The sequence below is a fragment of the Callorhinus ursinus genome, unplaced genomic scaffold (genome assembly GCF_003265705.2).
Source record: "Callorhinus ursinus isolate GAN/ISIS: 27379988/994484 unplaced genomic scaffold, GSC_fseal_2.0 scaffold67, whole genome shotgun sequence".
NCBI classification, from domain to species: Eukaryota; Metazoa; Chordata; class Mammalia; order Carnivora; family Otariidae; genus Callorhinus; species Callorhinus ursinus.
Genome location: NW_027397129.1, coordinates 2,294,624 through 2,317,885, shown reverse-complemented (window position 1 = coordinate 2,317,885; position 23,262 = coordinate 2,294,624). Strand labels below are relative to the sequence as shown.

The 23,262-nt window shown below is 36.6% G+C and overlaps 2 protein-coding genes across 7 annotated transcripts in view; both read right to left on the bottom strand.

Annotated features, from left to right (window-relative positions):
• DIAPH2 (diaphanous related formin 2) overlaps positions 1 to 23,262 on the bottom strand; it is a 949,436-nt gene that overhangs the window by 718,084 nt on the left and 208,090 nt on the right. For all 6 annotated transcript variants that reach the window (XM_073885915.1, XM_025876973.2, XM_073885914.1 and 3 more), the window contains one exon: positions 19,201 to 19,340. In XM_073885915.1, coding sequence (XP_073742016.1) covers positions 19,201 to 19,340 — 140 coding nt within the window. The remainder of the gene's footprint in view (positions 1 to 19,200; positions 19,341 to 23,262) is intronic.
• RPA4 (replication protein A4) lies at positions 15,593 to 19,187 on the bottom strand. The gene is given in 3 exon segments (XM_025877388.2): positions 15,593 to 16,749; positions 16,752 to 17,300; positions 17,303 to 19,187. Coding segments are annotated over 3 exon segments (780 nt in total). The 5' UTR covers positions 17,445 to 19,187; the 3' UTR covers positions 15,593 to 16,660.

Below are 23,262 nucleotides of genomic sequence, written 5' to 3'. Positions count from 1 at the left end.
TTCAGAGCCAGTCAGGGAACCTGAGAGGGTCCAGTAAAATTTTTCCCTCCTCTACACTTCCCACTAACTTCCTTAACTCTTCTATGCTTTTCTGCTTTGCCTTATTCACTTTGGCTTCCTGAATTTTAAATAAACCCAGTGAACTCTATTTGCTGGACCAATCAGTCCCTCTATCAACTCACATCTCCAAATACAGTTGAGGCCTATACTGGAGTACTGACAATGAAAATGTAATAACTACGCAACAAAAAGGAACACTCGTGCACTGAAAATGCAAACTGGTATAGCCACTGTGGGAAACAGTAAGGAGTATGGTCAAAAAATTAAAAATACAACTACCCTATGATCCAGCCATTACACTACCAGGTATTTACCCAAAGAATACAAAAATACTAATTCAAAGGGATACATGCACCCCAATGTTTATAAAAGCATTATCTATAATAGCCAAATTATGAAAACAGCCCAAATATCCATCGACTGATGAATGGATAAAGAAGATGTGGTATAGAGGAAACAAGATGGCAGAGGAGTATGGGGACCCTTGGCATGCCTCATCCCTCAAACACAGCTAAATATCAAATCATTTTGAAGACCCATGAAATCGATCAGAGGACTGAGAGCAAAACTGCACAATTAGAAGTAGAAAAACGGTCACATCATAGAAGGTAGGAGCTGCAGAGAGTTGACTGAGGAGAGAAAAGAACCAAAGGTGCTACAAAGGGGAGGGAGCCTTGATCACGGAGAGAGGAGTGAGAGAGAAAGAGAGAGAAAGTGAAAGTGTGTTCAGGGAATTGCACAGGAAACACTTTTCCTCAAAACAACTGACTGGGAAAAGGAGAGGGGCTGACTACAAGTTTTTATAAACAGCAGACTGAAAAGTCTAATGTTTAGGAGGTCCACACCATCCACAGGGTTGTGCCTAGCAAGGTTGTGCCTGGAGGTGCTCAAGAGGGGAAGGAGGACAGAGACCAGGGAGTGGGCAGCATGGTATGAGGATCCCCTGGGTGGCACAGGGAGAAACATTTCCCCTGCTTGAAGAGCATTTGGGAGAGGCAGCATGGCCCCTCGGGTAGGGGGCAGGAAACTGGTGGCACCAACATGCTGCCCTGTTCTGTAGCATAGGAACAGAGACTTGAGCTGAGGACAGCAAACCTTGGTGCTTTCTGCTGTACTTTACCATACACTCCAAACCCAAACCACTGCATGGTCACGTGAGTGATTTCTGGGACAAACCAGCACTGGCCACAACATAAGACCCTCCCCGAGAGGATCAGTGTGGGTCTTCATCATGTGGATCTCTAAAATTTAGAGTTCTGAAACTCAGCCACATACCTGGGATAAAATGCAAGAGTACTATGCCACAAAGCAGGCAAACAGCTTGGACACACACAGAATGAAAGCAGGGATCTGGTGGAGGCCAGGGACATAAGAGGGGTGATCGTCAGCTCTTCTTTGAGGGCTTCCTGAGGAGTGGTGGGCATGAAATTCCTCTCTGGTTATAAGATAGCAGACCAATGCCATTCCTTACCCCCTCAACCCCACATCAGCACCAACCCACTTCAGTGAGCAAATCAGCGCCACCCAGTGGAGGCCAGAGCTGCATACAAGCCCCACCCACTTTTGCCACGAAGGTACAAGCTATCAGGGAAAGGCCACCCAAGAATCAGCACAACAAATCCCACCCACAAAAGACTAGTACAAACCCCTCCAATGTTCCAAGTCTACTGATCAATGAGTACTGCAAAGGATCAGCTCTAAGGGAAATAAGACCTAGCTTCCTTTTTCAAAAAAAAATGTTTTTAAAGATCTAGCTTCCTTTAACAAGCAGACCAAAACAAAACCAGGATCTAGCTTCCTTTCCCCGCTCTGGCCCCCCAGACCTCTGCTTAATATAGCCATTACTCTCAGGACCAGAAATATAACAGGATATCCTAACAATCCCAGAAAAAAACAATGACCCAGACAAAATGACAAGACTAAGGAGTTCACTAGAAAAGAAAAAACAGGAAGAAGTCACAGCCAGGGATTTTATCAATACAGATACAACTAAGATGTCCGAACCAGATTTTAAAACAATAATAATAAAGATACTAACTGGGTTTGAGAAAATCATAGAAAACATTAGACAATCCCTTATTGCAGAGATATTTGAAAAACTAAAAACGAGTCAGACTGAAATAAAAAATGCTACAACCAAGATGCAGAACTGGCTGCATGCAATGACAATGAGGATATACGAAGCAAAAACGAATCAATGATACAGAAGATAAAGTTATGGAAAATAATGAAGCTGAAAAAAAAAGGGAAAGAAAGGTATTGGATCACAAATGTAGACTTAGGGAACTTAGTGACTCTTTAAAGTATACTAACATTCATATCATAGGAGTTCAAGAAGAAGAGAAAAAAAGAGTACAATGTTCATTTCAGCAAATTTGTATCTAAAAAGTTCCCTAATCTGGGGAAGGAAAGAGACACTGAAATCAAAGAACTACAGAGAACTCCCATTAAATTCAACAAAAGCCGGCAATCAAGAAGATATACTATAGTCAAATTCACAAAATACACAGACAAGGAAAGAATCTGGAAAGCAGCAAGGGAAAAAAGTCCTTAACCTAGAAGGAAAGTCAGATCAGATTCGCAACAGATCTGTCCACAGAAATGTAGCAGGCCAGAAGAAAGTGTCATGATATATTCAACATGATGAAGTCAAAAAATATGCAGCCAAGAATACTTTATCCAGCAAGGCTGCCACACAGAATGCAAGGAGAGATAGTTTCCCAGAAAAACAAACACTAAAGGGGTTCATGACCACTAAACCAACCCTGCAAGAAATCATAAAGGGAATTCCTTGGGGAAAAAAGACCAAAAGCAACAAATACTAGAATGGAACAGAAAACATCACCAGAAAAACCAACTTTACAGGTAACACAATGGCACTAAATTTATATTTATCAATAATCACTCTGGGGGCACCTGGGTGGCTCAGCTGGTTAAGCGACTGCCTTTGGCTCAGGTCATGATCCTGGAGTCCTGGGATCGAGTCCCACATCGGGCTCCCTGCTCAGCAGGGAGTCTGCTTCTCCCTCTGACCCTCTTCCCTCTCATGCTATCTCTCATTCTCTCTCTCTCTAATAAATTAAAAAAAAATTAAAAAAAACACTCTGAATGCAAATGGACTAAATGCTCCAATCAAAAGACAAAGGGTATCAAAATGGATAAAAAAACAAGACCCATGTATATGCTGCCTACAAGAGACTCATTTTAGACCTGAAGACACCAGCAGATTTAAAGTGAGGGAATGGATACACATTTACTATGGTAATGGATGCCAATGGTGTATATATATTACAATGGAATATTACTCACCCATCCAATAGAATGAAATCTTGCCATTTGCAATGACATGGATGGAGCTAGAGTGTACTATGCTAAGGGAAATAAGTCAGTCACAGAAAGACAAATATCATATGATTTCACTCATATGTGAAATTTAGGAAACAAAATGTGAAATTTAGGAAACAAATGAGTGAGGGGGGGAAAAAGAGAAAGAGGCAAACCAAGAAACAGACTCTTAACTACAGAGAACAAACTGATGGTTACCAGAAATGAGGTGTGTATAGGAAAGGGTTCAATAGGTGAAGGGGGTTAAGGAATGCACTTGTTGTGCTGAGCACTGGGTGATGTATGGAAGTGTTGAATCACTGTATTATTCACCTGAAACTAATATTATACTATATATACTACTATATATACTATTATACTATATGTTAGCTAACTGGAATTTAAATAAAAACTTTAAAAAAGATAAAAACTACACAAGAGATATAGTAAATAAGAAAATGAACGGGGTGCCTTGGTGGCACAATTGGTTAAGAGTCCAAATCTTGGTTTCAGCTCAAATAATGATCTCATGGTCAAGGGCTGGAGCCTTGCGTCAGGCTCTGCGCTCAATGCAGAGTCTGCTTGAGAGTCTCTTTTCATCTCCCTCTGCCCCTCCTGCTCATGTGCTCTCTTACTTGCTTGCTCTCTCTCTTTCTCAAATAAATCTTTAAAAAAAAAAGAAAATGGACAAATGTGATGAAAAAGGAATGTGAAAGGTAACTCCAAATCATACATACAAGAATCAGAGCCAAAAATCATGAACAGATGGTGAGCTCTCTAATACAAAGAATACATAAAGGTTTATAAAATAGTTGATCATGGAATCTCAAATCTGTTGTGAGCTCACAAACAAAAAAGTCCAATATCATGCTTATATATAGCTCCACAGTATACATAGAGCATGTTGTTTATATCTCCACAGTACTATTTGATAATTCATATTTATCTAGATCTCTCATATCAATGTTATAGAAATCCCCAGCCACATTAGAAAAATCAGTATACATATATAATTTGTTCTTGCCAGTCAAAATTAAGTCTTCTATAACTCTGTTCTTAACTTCTATTACTCCTATTTTCCAAGATCATTTGAAAGAGCTGATAAATGCACTAAAGTAAATGCATGCATCAAACTTTTGTTATCAGGAAATTTAGACAAATGATTTCAACATGTAAAACCATTACTGTAATTTATAAACAATTCAAAAATAACAGAAATTAAAATTAATGAAAAATAACAACTCCAACACAGCATATCCTGCACTCTGTCCATAGGAGAAAGTAATGATAAGCAAATAAAATGACAGCAACGTTTTGGTTTTTTGTTTTTTAGGTACAAAATATGCCATAAGGTCAGAGAATACCCCCAGGTCAATGTCCCATACCACTTACAATTAAAAGATTTTTTTTTCATTTTGGGGCACGTGGGTGGTTCAGTTGGTTAAGTGTCTGGCTCTTGATTTGGGCTCAGGTATGATCTCAGAGTTTTGAGATCCAGCCCCACAACAGGCTCCACACTAGGCATGGAGCCTGCTTAAGATTCTTCTCTCTCCCAGGATGCCTGGGTGGCTCAGGCATCCGAGTACGTGTCCTTGGCTAAGCGTCTGCTTTCGGCCCAGGTCATGATCCCAGGATCTTCTCTCTCCCGGGATGCCTGGGTGGCTCAGGCATCTGAGTACGTGTCCTTGGCTAAGCGTCTGCTTTTGGCCCAGGTCATGATCCCAGGATCTTCTCTCTCCCGGGATGCCTGGGTGGCTCAGGCATCTGAGTACGTGTCCTTGGCTAAGCGTCTACTTTCGGCCCAGGTCATGATCCCAGGATCCTGGGATCAAGTCCCTCATGGGGCCCCTTGCTCAGCAGGGAGTCTGCTTCTCCCTCTGCCTGCTGCTCCCCCTGCTTGTGTGCTCTCTGATAAAGAAATAAAATCTTAAAATAAAAAAGGTTCTCTTTCTCCCTCTGCCCTTCCACCACTCAATCTCTCCCCTCCCTCTCTAAAGAAAAAAAAAAAGATTTTGTCACTTTAACTGATGTTTATAATGCTGACCTCAACAACACTACAAAATTCCTAGGCGTTTTCTATATCAAACAAAAATTCATTAATGCTTAGTAAATTTTAGTGCTAGATCCATTTCAGAGTATTCTTAAACTTTGACAATTACTAATTCACATATAGAAATTCATAACTCAATTTTTAAAAAACTCTAACATTCCAGTTTAATATACAGTCTTCAATACTTTTTGATGAATTAATGTTGACTGGAACAATTTAAGAAATGATCTCCAAGAACCTCTCTTCAAAACTCATATTAAGGGTGGTAAGCACCTTGTCCCATAAAAAACCAAGAGCAGTCCTCAGTACCCAGGTAGTATCCTCCAAATAGAACTGGACTCAATCTTCATATACTCAGTAATACTACATGCTGCAGAAAAGACGTAAATAGAAACTTGGTTGATTCTGGTTATATAATGTCTTGAGTTTCGTGTTCATATGACAGACCACCAGCCTATCTCACCTGAAGCTAATTTAGTTTTTCCAAGTACACTATAACATTATACTGCCTTCTATATTCTGCCTTTATGGATTCCATCACAACAGATGATTTTCAGGTTTAAACTGACTGATGTGAGAGGTTATACACCTATAGCTTTGCTGACAAGGTGGGAAATCTCCCCAAATTAGCTGTCCATTATCTAACAGCAGCTGAACAGCTGGGGTCATAGAGCAAACACTGTTATCTAGAGCACACATCTTCTTTGAACCAACCACACAACATACCTGCACTCCAGGTGCTAGCTGGCATCTTAATTGTGAATTCTCAGCTACCTAGCCCCTATAAAAAGTCCAGCTGAGATGACAGATATTCCTGGGGGAGAGCCTCAGGGACATTTCTCAAGTACATCTCGGTAGGAGGTTAGATTACTGGAAAGCTGCATACCAGTATTATTACGCTGGGTCTTTGGAGAAACACCTTGATTTTTTTTTAACTCAAGGCACTATGCAGGAAATGCACATTCATAGAAATCCTGTCTACTTTATAAAAAACCATCAAAGACTCACTCTACTGTGTTGTTCAATATCCCTTATTTAAAGAACCACAAAACATGGGGCGCCTGGGTGGCTCAGTCATTAAGCATCTACCTTCCGCTCAGGTCATGATCCCAGAGTCCTGGGATCGAGCCCCATGTCAGGCTCCCTGCTCCGTGGGAAGCCTGCTTCTCCCTCTCCCACTCCCCTTGCTTGTGTTCCCCCTCTTGCTGTGTCCCTCTGTGTCAAATACATAAATAAAATCTTTTTAAAAAGGAACCACAAAACAAAAATCTGAGTTCAGAATTATGAAGAATGTTTTCCCTGAAAAGTAGATGCACTATCATTCATCAGATAACAGCTATGTCTCTCAAAACTTGTTTTCCCCTTCACTACAAGGAAAATTGGAACTATTTTATACTCACATTATTACCTGGCATTATCCTTGGCTTTTTGAAAATTATCACCTTCCCTGCTTGTTTACTTGGAGTTTGTATTTTTACCCTCATCTTAATGGTAGTGAGATACCAGCATCTTTCATGGTACATTGCAATTGCTTTAGTAATAGTCCCATAATAATAAGAGAAGTATATAAAACTCTAGTACATGTCCAAGCCCTTTCATTAATTCATATAAATCAAAATAAAAATATGTCAAATGACAAATATTTATATATATTTACTTCAAGATTTTTAAACTATAAAAAATACAAAATGTATATAAGATGTTTTAAAATAGGGGTGCCTAGGTGGCTCAGTCAGTTAAGCGTCTGCCTTCAGCTCAGGTCATGATCTCAGGGTCCCGGGATCAAGACCGATGTCAGGCTCCCTGCTCAGCACGGAGTCAGCTTCTCTCTCTCCCTCTACCACCCCGCCCCGCTCATTCTTTCTCTCTCTCAAGTAAATAAAATCTTTAAAAAATTTCTTAAAATGGAAGAAAGTTAAGCTTTCTATTAAGAAATCCATTTAATTATGGGGTGCCTGGGTGGCTCAAATGGTTAAGCATCTGCCTTCAGCTCAGTTCATGATCCCAGGGTCCTGGGATCGAGCCCCCATGTTGGGCTCCCAGCTCAGCAGGGAGTCTGTTTCTCCCTCTCCCTCTCCCTCTCCCCTTGCTTGTTCTCTTTCTCGCTCTCTCTCTCAAATGAATAAAATCTTTAAAACAAATTCTAATTAAAAAAAGAAATCCATTTAGTGTGCCTAGACTCTGCTGCTAGATTTCATATACTTTTATAACTACATGTCCAGTAACAATTTCTAATTATTTTATATAAACATTGGTTTTATAATTTAAAACACATCATTTAAATGAGAAAATGCATTGCATTGGTGGAGTTTCATATGTCATATAACATAAATGCCAACATAAGGAGTCCTCATTTATTCCACCTTCAAGCCTATAATATTTTCTCTGAATAAAACAATACTTCAGAGACTTGAGTCAGTATTTGCTGTTATATTTTGTTCTTTAAAAATAATATACTTTCATTTTTAGGCCTCTATTATGAGATATAATATTGGATCCACCTTAAGTTTAAATTGTGTTTTGAGGCTAATATTATATAATTAAAAAATCAATGTCACTTAATATTTATGGTACCAACTTAGTTAAATGAGCTTGGATATGGTTGCTGTTAATTCAAATTGCTGAACAAGATTTTAAAAGAAAATATAAAAATGGACATCACTGAATTTATCATTTTCTCTTCTATGTAAAATGTACTAAAGTCTTCTTAAATGATTTATGCATTTAAAAGTTAAAGTAAACAAATTTAAAATACCAGTATTAAACAACCCTGGTTTAATAATACTACCCATATGTTGGATTATGATATGTACTCACAATTTTAAGTCCTGTTCATATTAATGCATTATAAAAAAGTCCTCATTATTCCATTTTTCATAGGTAGTCCAATGCAAAATGTTCTAAAAGTATTGATCTACATCTACTTTTATATTAATTTTCTATGTAATGTTGGCTGTTTTGCCAAGCTTTTAATAAGTTAAATAAAGGATCTTTAAAGAGTTATTAACACCCATAATTCAGAAAGTGCTTTCTATTCCTAATTTGTAGTATTGTCCAGAGTCAGCTATTTTCATTATGATGATTATATTAAAATGCATATTTGTTAATACATTTGAAAAATGTTTAAATCTAAGGGGAAGTTAGAAAATTACAAGAAAAAACAAATGTTCCAAAGGTAATGCAAATAACTGAACATAAATAAACTCTAAAAGATATTTTATCCGTTTTCACATATTTGAAAACACTGGGTGCGGAAGCTATCATCAGAGAAAGTAAATATAGACACTATGCCACCAGATGGGCAGATAACTTAAGATTATAAGCCAAAGGGAATAAACAGTTTCCTAGTGGGACAAAATACCCCTCAAGCTGTAAGGCAATTTCAGGAACAACTATGAAAAGAATTCTACACAATCACAATTCTCTGACACTATTCTTCAAATCAGTATTTGCTATTTTGTCATGTATTAAGAAAACTCAGTGACAATGATTTATTGCTATGCATTCCTTTGGATCTTCATAAAATATATTGCCAAATACCTGTATATCCTGTAATGGGTTGGGTGGGAATAAAATTGTTCAAACTCACTGATCATTTCTCAGCAGGCACTGTTCCCTTTCATAAACTTTATCAAAGGAATATGCTCAAACACCTGTAATAACATAGTTCTCATTCTAAAACACACAGACCATGGTATATGCAATGTTTAATGCAATTTGTGATGACAGATCAGGCTTTATTTTATAGTCAAACTCACAGATTTTTAGGGTGTTAGAATTGTAAACATTCAATTTCATTAATTCACTATGCAACCATTAAAAGACTATTGTGTAAAGCACACTGTAATATGTGTAGCTTATGAATATGGTTCAGATCAATCCAATAGGTTTCATTCCTATGTGGAGGAAAAGCTTCATTCCTTTTCTCTGATTACACCTAAAAATTCATGGTCACAAAACAGTGCTAGATTAATGAAAATTCTTTCTCACTGCTAGAGAAGCATAGGTTGTTATTGATGGTAGGTCAATATCCACATCAAATCACACATTACTGTATGTAAATTACACTGTACCAGCCATCATGAAAATAATAAAAGGGCAAGAGGGTCCCTTCCCCAAAGGAGTTTAAATTCTAAATGAGCAAAGCAGACATACATGCATGTAACTATTACAGAGCATAAGCATGTGTAGGTGAACATAAACAGTAAAAAAGTAAATGTTGAGGGAGTGCATAGTGAGTGATTTGGGATATAGCCAGTTAATGATAGTTTATAAAAGGCATTTTAAAATATTTGCTTTTAGCATAAAATAAGGAAATGACTTTAAGAGTCTTTATCATCTGAGTGATTAAATAACATGAATTTGAAATTTGTGACTCCATTTAATATTCTGAAATGACTGTACTTTGAGAATGTTTGTAAAGCTATCAATGTGCATGTTTATATATTTACTTTACTAGGGGCTGGGCAGAAAAAAAAGAAACCAGTTAAAACTGTGGTAAGGAAAGAATAAATCAGCCATAAGACGGAAAATGCCCAGATTCTAATGAACATCAGGTTTGAAAAATAGTTATGTAACAAAGATTTAGAAACTGCTTTCTTCAATATTTTAAAAGAAATTATAAATATCTATCTGTAGTTAAACATAAAACTTGTAAATGCAAGAAAATAATAAGATGCTAAGAAATCACTCAGTCTTATGGAGGAACATTTTTCTCTTCAAAATCATTTATAAACACTAATCTAATTCCAATAGCAAAGATAATAGGATAAGAAGTAAGTAAATAAGAACATAGAACATAAAAGTTTAGATCTAGGAGTCTCCAAAATCATTTATACAGGGAAAAACTGAGGCCAAAAGAGGCTACTGATTACACTAAAGTCACAGAGAGTGACAGATCAAGGGCTAGAAATACAGATCTCATGACTGGCATTCTAGCGTGACTCTATCAAATAATATACTCTCAGAATTTAGTACTAAAGAAACAATTTCTTTATAAAGGGAACAAGGCCAATAAAATTTAATTTCATTAAGGAGAGCTCTATAAGTAGTACATAGTTTGACTTTTTCAGATCTTCTAAACTAGCTAAGGTTTTTACCTAGACAGAATTTAGCTAATTTTGTTATTTCAATGGTTTTATGGATAATTTTAGAAATAAATTTTGGAATATAATCCATCCAGAACCTCAGAATATGACCTTATTTGGAAATAGGGTCTTTGTAGATATAATTAAGGTAAGGATGGAGATAACATGGTACTAGACTAGAGCAGACCCTAAATCCAGTTAGAGTGTCCTTGTAAGAGACACAGAAAAGACATCCAGAGACATAGAGAAAGCCATATAAGTACAGAGGCAGAGGTTGGGATTATGCCGCCAAAAACCAAGGAATGACAGAAGCTGGAAGGAGCAAGGAAAAGATCCTCTCCTCGAGCTGTAGGAGGGACCTAAAGCCAACACCTTGGTATCAGACTTCTGGCTACCTGAACTGTGAGAGAATAAATTTCTATTGTTTTAAAGTCACCCAGTTTTTGGTGACTGTTACAGAAGCCCTAGAAAACTAAAACAATAGTATTAAATGATTTCTGTTTAACTTCAAGGATTCTTCTACTGTTATAAGTTTTATAAGACACTATGCGTTCAAGGTTACTTATCCTTCTATAGACTATTTTTCTTTGTTTTCCCTGTAATTTCCTTCTTGTTATACAAATTATTCTCATTCTTGGGTTTATTCTTATATTTGGTTTCCTCCTTCTCTGATTTTTTTGTTTCATTGCTCTTGTTTGCTTATTTGTTTCTCTCCAGTAGGAAGACTAATTAGTTGTTTGCTGTGTTGATTACTTCTTGGTTTCTGTGAAAGAGATTCTAAAGTAGGGGGTGTTAGATAAAATCTTATGGCTGTTGATAGGTTTAAATCTGGTAGAAATACAAGATATGATTCATACTATGTAATGGTTATAGGCATTTCTAGGGAATAACAGAAGACTTTTTTATAAAAAATATCTGGAAACTCTGGGTTAATAAAGTTAAGAAGTTTCTTTCCTGAAACAATGTAAAAAGCTTTCCTAAAACCAATGCTAATGTTCACAGTGAGCTCCCAAGAGGGGAAAATACTACAGTGCACTCCCAGAATGAATTTAACCATGTGATGTAGACACATGTCCCACCACAACCGCTTTTGAAGTTGAGGGACAGGTTGAGGAGAGTATCCCCCCTATCAGAAAGAAGAAAGATTTTTGGACCAGAGTCAAATAGGAGATAAAAGTCCAAAGAGAGACCACTGCTTAGAGGTGGCTCACCAGACTTTGATAAGAATTCTTAGAACAGTCAGAGTAAAAGTAAGGATAATGAAGTTCCTTGTTTCCTTCCCTTCTCTCTAAAACCTACACATATGTATACACACAGGAACACCAGAGGCACTTCCTGGAGGCAGTGTGCTACTTTTCCTCTTTTACTCAACTTGTAATGCCACAAGCAATAATGCTAAATGCTGAACATAAAGGATGAATAAAAACGTAATTCTTGATCTTCTGGAGATCTCCATGCAATAACTTTCCTTCTCACCTTAAAGTTCCTGTACTGGCTGGTGCCTGACAAACTCATACCCGCTTCTTAGTTGAGCACTCCCCACAACTACGTTCTTAGGTAATAGTCCTAGGAAAGCAAATTTTGGACCATACCACCCTGACTCCCTCTCCTTTACCATGGGCAAACTGATGTGATTAGAGAAGGTGACCTAACCACAGTATGGTCTGGCCTGCATACTGAGGTGGCCTGACAAGAAAAGCTTTGCCTAAGGAGAAACAAATGGGGACCAGAGACTCCCCATTAGGAACTGAACTGGGTAATACAGACATGGCCAGGCAGTTAATATCAGGAAAAGACACAGATTCATGGAGAGCCCATGTTGACAAAACAAATCAAGTTAATGTGCCATGAATTTCTGCTGCTGACTTGAGATAGATGACAAAAATAACCAGGTTCTAGGACTACTGTGGGATGTCAAGTGACCTTCCATATCAGCCTGCATGACACACAGCTACACTGCTGTCCCTAGAATTCCTGTGAGATTTCTAGCTCTCTTATAGCAACATGTAACTTGGTCTCCCTGCTTCATCCAGAGATAGCCTTTAAAAACACAAGTCAGGTCATACCATTACTTTCTTCAAAACCCTCTAGCATCTTCCCAGCTCACTCAAAGTAAAAGCCAAAGTCCTCCAAATGATTCACAAGACTCTTCATTCTCTGCCTCTAACGACACTGGCCTGTGTCCTTTCAATTAGTATTTCTGTATCCTTTGGGTAAATACCTAGTAGGGCAATTGTGGATCATAGGGTAGTTCTATTTTTAACTTTTTGAGGAACCTCCATACTGTTTGCCACAGTGGCTGTACAAGTTTGCAATTCCCACCAACAATGTAAGAGGGTTCCCTTTCTCTGCATCTTCACCAATGCCTGTTGTTTCCTATGTTGTTATTTAGCCATTCTGACAGGTATGAGGTGATATCTCATTATAGTTTTGATTTCTATTTCCCTGATGATGAGTGATGTTGAGCATCTTTTCATGTGTCTGTCCTCCATCTGTATGCCTATTTTGGAAAAATGTCTATTCATGTCTTCCACTGATTTTTTAACTGGACTATTTGGTTATCGGATGTTGAGTTTGATAAATTCATTATAGATTTTGAATACTAACCCTTTATCAGATACATCATTTGCAAATATCTTCTCCCACCGCATAGGTTGCCTTTTAGTTTTGTTGTTTCCTCTGATGAACAAGTTTTTTTATCTTGATGAAGTCCCAAAAGTTCATTTTTGCTTTTGTTTCCCTTGCCTCAGGAGACATATCTAGTAAGTAGTAGCTATGGCTGATGTCAAAGAGGTTATTGCCTGTGTTGTCCTTTAGGATTTTAATGGTTTCCTGCCTCACATTTAAGTCTTTAATCCATTTTGAATTTATTTTTCTGTATGGTATAAGAAAGTGGTCCAGTTTCATTCTGTTGCATGTTGCTGTCCAGTTTTTCCAACACCATTTGTTGAAGAGACAGTCTTTTTCCCATTGGATATTCTCTCCTGTTTTGTTGAAGATTAATTGACCATATAGTGGTGGGTTCATTTCTGGGTTTTCTATTCTGTTCTATTGATCTATGTGTCTGTTTTTGTGCCAGTACCATACTGTCTTGAGGTGGTAACCTTTTTTGATTCATCATATAGTAAGAAAACAGAAACTGAAAAAAATATAAGAATTTACATTTCTCAAATTATACTCAAAATACAAATCTAAATTTAGTAGGTAAAATAAAATTATTGTTATTAACAATTATGACAACAGCAATATTACCTTTGATTTGAAAACATTTTCAAATTTATTCAATTAATTTAGAATCAATTTCAATATAAATGCATACATTTCATATACCTAAAAGCCATAGAATAACAACCCTAAGCAGATTATAATTGTCAATTATATTCTTCAGCTTCCTCGGGCTTAAATATCTCTGTCCAAAATAGCAGGTAGTATTTCCCCAGGATTGGTATCTTATCCTCAAAAGTTTGGCTCACATACAAGTCAGGACTGGAGAGGAAGGGGAACACTGGCCAAGTCATTTACCTTCTAAACAAAATTAAAAAGGAAGTATGCAGTAGAAGGAAATATGCAGTGGAAGGAAGAAGTATGTTGGAAGGTTTAAAATGGATTTTAAAAATCTGCTATCCAAATGCATGTATAAGATAATCCAAATGAAAAATGTTTGATTTCCATTCACATTATAGGTAGACCTACTTACTCTTCTTTCACTGCAGTCTCTTACCTGCAGTAGAATCCCACTAAAGCACATAATTTCACTCAGAAGAATAAGGGGGGCAGCAGGGCAATTAACAAAGCTAGAAAGAACCCCAAGGAACACAGAGAGAGGACAGTTACCCAAAAGGATGGGAGAGGGAGACAGGCTGGTTCTCCCTTAAATTTGGTGTACATATCACAACATATTAGTTAAAGTCAGCCTGAAAGGGCTTTTCTGGTTGCTGTTTTCCTAGTTCTGGAGGAATATTCCTAGAGTGAGGAAAAAGTGGCTACCCATCCAATGGCCACTTGAACCAACTCAGACAATTTGGAGAGTGATCTAAAAAGCCATAAAAAAAATCGAACTGTGAAGGCTGCCCGGCTGGCTTAGCTGGTTAAGCGTCTGCCTTCAGCTCAGGTCATGATCCCAGGGTCCTGGGATTGAGCCCCACATTGGGCTCCTTGCTCAGTGGTGACTCTGTTTCTCCCTCTCCCTCGGCCCCTCTGACTGTTCACTCTCTCCCTCTCCAATAAATAAATAAAATAAAGATTTGAATTCTTATCTCAGGGTTCCTGCAATTGTGTAAGTAATATCACGAATACACACACACCGAGACACACAGAAAAACACACAGAAAGACACACACACACACACCTCCTAGACTGTACCATTCCACACTGAAATTCTAAGGAACAAATACAACATCATTGCCTCTCCTCCAGTGTGATTTTCCTCAGGGCAGGCAAACTTTCAAGAGTGGTTCAGAATTCCTTATGTTTATAAAGACTAGAATTTGCAGAGACATCTGATGATTTCAATAACAAACAGGTATATTAACTATTTGTGGTTTTCAAAAAAGTGTCACTTATGAATTCTGGGCTTCTGAAAGGAGGAAAAGTTAAGTTTACGGCTCAGAAAGCTTAAACAAGTATTGGTGGCAAGTATTCATAAGGGTTGGCAAAGAGAGGCCAAATTCTGATAGTTTTCCTGACAGTATGGATTACTGTGAATGCTGTATTTAAGAGATTTTCAATGTTTTACACTTCATTTCTGTGATTAAAACAAGTCATGCTTTTCTCTTCTACCTGTCCAAATGAATATGTATACACATACTTTTTCTTTTCTTTCTCCTAATGTAACAAAACTAGTAACTTGAAAGATACCATCTTTATGTATATAACTAAGGGCTTACTTTATTCAATTATTTAAAAGTATCACATAATTTAATACATACTAAAATGTATTATTAAAACAAGGATATGTTATTATATTGAGGAGAAAAATTTATTCTAGATAATTAAACTTATTAATCTTCAAAAACAAAACAAGAGGCTTTTCAAGTAAAATTAGGACAAAAATCACACCGGAGAGTCAAGATTTTTCAAAAAGTATTTTAATAAAATGTTCAAATAAAATTTCAGTTATTTACTAAGCTTAATATTCATATAATTAATTTTTATTTCTTTGCTTAACCTGTAAGAATAATCCTTTGTCAGACATAAAACTGAGCATTTAGTACTATAAAGAATCCATCAGAACATCAAACTCACAGAAAATCTGGTATCCATGTACCATGCAACTACAATGGACTGTAATTTAATCCAAATATCACCACATTATATTTGAAATAATCATTAAACCTAACCATATTTTAGAAAAAATTTTTCAAACATACTATAATTTTATTTTTTAAATAGTATACTTAAACATAGTGTACTCTATGTTTGCTGTTATTTAGTCATAATCTTATTTTTTAACATAAACATGTTAATAAGAGCTGGCATTTAAAGGTAGTATAATCTTACTTTTTTAAAAAACATAAACCTGTGGTAATAAGAGCTGTTAAACATACTATAATTTTATTTTTTAAAAATAAATCTATGGTAAAAGGGCAAATCACTCAATAAATATTGAACTGAGCACTTCAATTCATAAATTGCTCTCTTTAGCACATTCAATTAACCAATTACTACATTTAGCAAGAGATAATAGGATTATAAGCTAAATCCAAACACAGAAAATAAGTCTAACGTAAAAACAATAGAATTTTTGTTTTTCTCTCTTAACTGGTTCCTTGACTGATTCTATATTCTCCTAATATATGGATATTTCAGAAAAAGAAGCTCCCACACAACAAATAACAATTTTCCATTTTTTTCTGTACCTTTTCTCTCCCAAATTCATTCATCCCAGACTGTTTTCATTTGCTTGCTGGCTAATCCTACAAAAAGTCCAGTCAATTTCTCCATCACCATCTCTTTCTGAGCTTCAAATACAGTTAGAAAAACAGAGAAGTTCAAAGCATTTGGAAAAGCAGTGAGGTTCCAAAGTATGCCCCCTGAGATATTTTGTTGAAAAAAATCTACTTCCTAAAAGTCAACAGGTTTAAACACACTCACAGAGGGAGGCAAGGATCTTTGGAAAATGAAAAATCTTTTCATCGCTTCAATCAGCAGATTTAAAATGCTCTTCATCCACAGTGGGGTAACTGTAGCCCTCAATGGTCAGATACTCAAGGGCTTGCTTGATGGCCCGACGCTCAGGCTGTGAAGCTGGGTCTGGAGCTCGTGCAAACTTTTGCCTTCCTGTCGAGGACAGTGATGGATCAAATGCAGAACTTCCTTGTGGATGAGGTCGAGGTGGTAGTAATCGCCATACTTTTGGACCTCATCTATTTTTGATGGGACAACAGGTGCACTGGGCCCAGAGGCCACATGGTGGGCTTTATCCAACATCATATGTGCATTGACAGTTTCCAGAATATGTGTGGTGAACTCATTCATGTCCTCCAGGACAGGGATATTCAAGACTTCAAGGCCCTTTACTTCCTTAAAACATTTGAGGATACCAATCACTTTGACATATACTCCCACTGGAAGAAGCGACATCCTCTGTTTTGCTTCATTTCTTCTGAGCCACTGGCAGACCTCAATAGGCTTGGTGGTCATATCAATACTGTAAAGAATGTATTTGGAAGCCCTCTCTGCCTTTCTGGTTATCCCCACAAGAGAGACCTGGGAAACTTCAATTCCCCTAATCTTGAAGACATTGTCAACCAGGGCAGAGGTGAGCAGCTGGTTTACACAGGTATAATATCCTGAATTCGAACCCTGGTTCTTGGGGCCTTAGTAGCAGGAGCTGCACCGCCCTGAAATGGTTGGTCATTGCTTCCAAAGGCTCCACCCACAGCAGAAACGCTGCCATAGCTCACAAAACCATTCTTACTCATCCTTAAGGAGAGCTCAGAAAGATTAGGAGGTAGGTTTTCGCTCTAGTCAGTGAGTTCCTCGGGTAGGCTCTGACCTCTACCAACGTTTACCACCAGAAGCTTCGATGTGTGGTGACGCAAGCAGACTCACACGACCTGTGGAGCCAATCAGCTACCAGAATGCTGCTGCCTCCAGCCAATCAGGACCTACCAATTTCTAACCTGGTCCCATAATTCTGTGGAGTTGTCTGGTAGTTGCTGGGCTGTATTTTAAAGGCCTGGCGTGTAATTTCAAGACTTTCTTAACATCTTTATTACTAGCTACCCCTCCCCTTCATTCCTAAATGCCAGAATTTTTTCTACACTCACTTCTTAAATATTCATTTATTCACCCATATAATCAACCACTCAACAGAAATTTTCAGAGCACATAAGTGCACTATGGTAAAGAGCTGTAGGTTTACATGGGGAGGAGCACAAAAATGGTTACAGTTCTCAACTCACATCCTTGTTCAAATCATTAAAACCAGAAACATTCTAGAATTACAAGATAGTCATCTTTGAATGATCATCATATTCAAAGGTAAGTCACATCTTACCACTGCCTTTGTAAAGTTTTTTTTAATTACAGAATTATAATTTTTCAGTTATTCTGACAAATGTACTATATAAAAATAAATAGTATGATATATTTCAATTTCTACTTCAATTCAAATGAACTCTAAATTATTTTCAAGGCTCTATCAATAGGGCAGAGAAATACAAACTGTGGGCTCCATTATATATTAGGAAAAACATGAATGAAACCAAAATACCATTTCTGTATACTTCTATGCAGTAATTTGTGAATTTAAGATTACAGCAATTTATATGAGTATCACCCAGAATATTTTCGTATTACACTGAAAACCTATTTTTCCTCATAAAACAATTTATTTTAGTTATAATTAACCTAAAAAGTTTTTTTATGATAATAAAGAACATCAGTTATTGGAATCCACCACTGGCAAGGAACTTCTTTAAAAATCCTTTGTAGTTAGAAAATAGCCTAGGGGCGCCTGGGTGGCTCAGTCAGTTAGTCATCTGCCTTCAGCTCAGGTCAAGATCTTCAGATCCTGGGATCAATCCCTGCGTTGGGCTTCCTGCTCAGCAGGGAGTCTGCTTCTCTCTCTCTCTCCCTCTACCCCTCCCCAGCGCTTGTTTTCTCTCTCTCAAATAAACAAATAAATAAATCTTTAGAAAAAGAGAAAAAGAAAATAGCCTAAATGTGTAGAGCCTTGAGTTTATTAATACTTTCTCTCATTCCTTTTACTGGTTAAAATAATTTAACTTTTGCTATCCCAAATTACAAAAATATGTGAACAGTATATCTAAAACTTATATAATATAAAACTGTATTTCTCAAGCAAAAATGAATATCAGAGCCAATATATTTAATTTGTTTTACAAATAAATATATAATAATTGTTATCTGTGCAAACAAACTGCCAAGTAAATGTGGATTTTTAACTTCTGGATCCATGTATTATATAATAAAAGAGGAATTAAACATCCAAGTAATATTTGTATTCTTAAAATTGCACATTATTCAGAGATCAAATTAACTATATTTTTTAAATGTTTACAACCTCATAATCAGACATTGCTGTTTTATGAGATAATATCAGACTGCTGTTCAGAAAATCTTGAGGTTAAAATGATGTAACTGATTGTATTCCTAACAACTACATTCAGTACAAATTGCAAGAATCATACCAAAATAGTAAGAACCACCTACCTGACAGGATTGCTGGTTAAAGAAACCCTCAGAGATTCAAGGCAGTTAAGAAGTTTCTCATCTGAAATACCAGATCGTAATTCATGAACATATTCTTGTGAAGATAAGGTGCATTCATGTTTGCTGTTTTTCAGCCCTCCCTATAAAAAAAATACCATTTTAGACAAACAACAGGTTTTAAAATAACTTTTAAAATAAATAATGCATAAAATATGTAAATATTTTACTGTAGAAAAATGTGTGCAGAGTGCTATGCACTTAAAAATTCTTGGTCATAGAACTGACGTGGTAAAATCATATTATATAGGGCGCCTGGGTGGCTCAGTTGGTTAAGCAACTGCCTTCGGCTCAGGTCATGATCCTGGAGTCCCGGGATCGAGTCCCACATCGGGCTCCCTGCTCAGCAGGGAGTCTGCTTCTCCCTCTGACCCTCTTCTCTCTCATTCTCTCTCTCTCAAATAAATAAATAAAATCTTTAAAAAATAAATGAATAAATAAAATCATGTTATATATATGTCTCAGCACTCCCCTCATTCTCATTTAAAAGAAAATGACACTGCTGGTGCTCATAGTCTGAATAGACTATGGATTTGAGATTAAGTGTCACTGACAGGGATGCTTAAATTTACAATCCAGGCACTAGCATTAACATTAGCTGGCCCTCCTAAACCCACAGAATGAACATTTACAAATCATCTTATTAATTTTCCTAGTTAATATGCTTATGTTCTATACCACAAAATACAGTGAACAAAATTTAATATAAAACATTATAGATATCCCAAAACTGTTGAAATATATCAGAGAATTAGCCTACCTCAAAAAACAAGTGAAAACAGTTATTAAAATGTAAAACAATACAGTCTCCACTTAGTATGTTAATCAAATTAATCTAAAGTATTCACTAATTCCCAACTATTCCTTCCTATATTACTCCCAAGTTGCAGATTAATCTTAAAAAATCATTAAATGCATTTATCTGATAATGACTAGTTTTTAGCTTAATTTCCAATATACATGGGGTTATTTCTAAAACTCATTATCTCATCACAGCTCCTTAGCATCATCACCTTGCCATAACCTTGTAAGTAGTTTGAAGTTAAGTAAAAAAAGACTGAGAGGAAAACATCATCAATACATTCATTGTACTAGTAACTCAGTTTCACATTCTAGATATACGAATGGGACAGTTATGATTATGTATATTACAAACATATTCCTCAGAATTAAAATTCTAGTTTAAGTCGCATTTTCCAAGTTCATACTAATCACACTTAGTTTCTGTAAGTACCTAAGCTAGAATAAAGAAAGCATTTTTTTTTTCAATTTGGTAGAAGACACATCATTAGAGAATATAGAATTAAAAAAAAAACCCAATGTGTTAATAATGAGAAATCAATTACATAGGGTTTCATGGTGTTTGCCTTTTATCGAGAATGCCTCCTCAATATAGAAATTGACAATCATTCCTAATGTCTGAATTTTTTTAATTCCACTGAATAGTGTTTGAAGTCCAATAAAGTCTTTTTTTTAGATTTTATTTATTTATCTGAGAGAAAGAGACAGACAGACAGCATGAGCAGGGGGAAGGGCAGAGGAGAAGTAGACTGCCCATTGAGCAGGGAGTCAGACATGAGGCTCGACGCCAGGATCCTGGGATCATGACCTGAGCCAAAGGCAGACACATAACCAACTGAGCCACCCAAGCACCCCTGAGGTCTAATAAAGTCTTATATAGGGGACTTTTATTCCCTTATAGTGCTGCAGCACTATCACTATTATAACACTTAAGACATTGGGGCAAAGGTCATTATTTGTGTCTATCACTCTTACAGACTCAGAACTCTATGCTAAGTATCTAACACAGTGATTCAATTCAGTGAGCCTCAAAATAAGTGTGCTATTATTGAATCTGACCATAATAATTACAGAACAAGGAATACAACTTCATAGTTTTAGATCCCATATTTTGTGTAATGCAAACTTGATTTTTTCTTTATTTGTTAGGATATACAGATGTTCAAGACTTCTACTGAATAAATCACGACATAGATGGCAAAGTAAAAACATCACCATGAAATCTTTTCCACATTTCTATAACTTATTTACCCAACTCTTAAGGCTGTAGATCCACAAAGAATGATAGCAAGTAAACATTTATACTATAAAATGTTGCAAGTTTGCAGTCACAGACCACTTTCATTTGACCCTCAAACTCATTTTCTTAATTAATGGATAACAAGGCCCTACCAATCCTTCCCTGGAGGCTTGTACATGAGTTTATTACTATAGAATGACCTTTATATTTGCTGCTTTCTCTGCCTGGAGGATTCTTATTCCTGACATTTCCATCCCTAACTCATCATCTAAGTCTCAGCCCAATAGTCCTCTCCCTACCACATTCATCATCACATCATTTTAAATCTCATTTATAGTACTGGCTCGATGTAACCTTATATTGTTTAGTACTTGTTTACTGTGTCTTCCTCATTAAAACATAAGCTCTATGAGGCAGAAATCTGCCAACCTTGTTCACCACTATATCTCCAGATCTTAACACAATGCTTGGGACACAGTAAGTATTCAAAACATATTTCTTTTTTTCTTTTTTTAAATAGGCTCCATGCTGGGCACTTTAACATGGGGCTTAAACTCACAACCCTGAAATCAAGACCTCAGCTTAACCATCTGAGACATCCAGGTGCCCCTCAAAACATCTTTCTTTAATGAATGGATAGGGAGATGAATGAATGGTGAATAAATAAATGGGTGAATGTCTGATGAGTTTAAACATGCTGAAGCTCCAAAACTCAGTTTAGTTTTGCTTCACAATATTACACTTCTGAGATGTTCCATTACCATATATTCAGAAATGCTAGTGTAGAATAGTTAAATTGAGACCGCGTACAGCATCTTGTCTATTCATGTCTTCTAAGAATTTTTAACTGGATTATTTGTTTTTTGGGTGTTGAGCTTTTTTTAAGTTCTTTATTTGGATACTAACCTCTTATCAGTTATGTCATATTTGGATACTAACCCCTTATCAGATATGTCATTTCGAAATACCTTCTCACATTCAATAGGTTGCATTTTATTCTTTTTGTTATTTCTTTTGCTATGCAAAAGCTTTTTGTTTTGATGCAGTCCCAAAGTTTATTTTTGCTTTTCTTTCCCTTGCCACAGGAGATAGATCTAGAAAGAAGATTCTACAGCCAATGTCAAAGAGGTTACTGCCTGTCTTCTCTTCTAGGATTTTGATGATTTCAGGTCTCACAATTAGGGCTTTAATCCATTTTGAATTATATTTGTATATGGTATAAGAAAGTGGTCCAGTTTCATTCTCTTGCAAGTTGTTGTCCAGTTTCCTAAACACCATTTCTTGAAGACACTGTCTTATTCTGCTTGAACAGTCTTTCTTGCTTGCTCCAACATTGTCTATAGTTGTGGGTTCATTTCTGAGTTTTCTGTTGTTTCATTGATGTGTCCATTTTTATGACAATACCATACTATTTTCATCACTACAATTTTGTAATACAATTTAAAGTGGGGAACTGTGATGCCTTCACAACTTTTCTTTCTCAAGGCTGCTTTAACTATGCAGGGTCTTTTGTGGTTCCATGAGAATTTTAGAATTCTTTGTTCTAGCTCTATGAAAAACGCTGTTGGTATTTTGACAGGGATTTCAGTAAATATATACATTCTTTTGGGTAATAGACATTTTAACTGTCCTTCCATTTCTTTGTGTCATTGACAATTTCTTTGGGTTTTTTGTTTGTTTTTTACAGCAAGCAGCAGTGGAGGGGCAGACGGAGGGAGAGAAGCTTAAGCAGGCTCCATGTCCAGAACAGAGCCTAATGTAGGGCTTGATCTCATGACCCTAAGATCATGACCTGACTTGAAATCAACAGTACAACACTTAATCGACTGAACCACCAACGCACCCCTCATCTTCAATTTCTTTCATCAGTGTTTTATACTTTTCAGAATACAGGTCACTCAATTTTTTAGCTAGGCTTATTACTAGGTTATGTTTTTGGTGGAATTGTAAATGAAATTGATTCC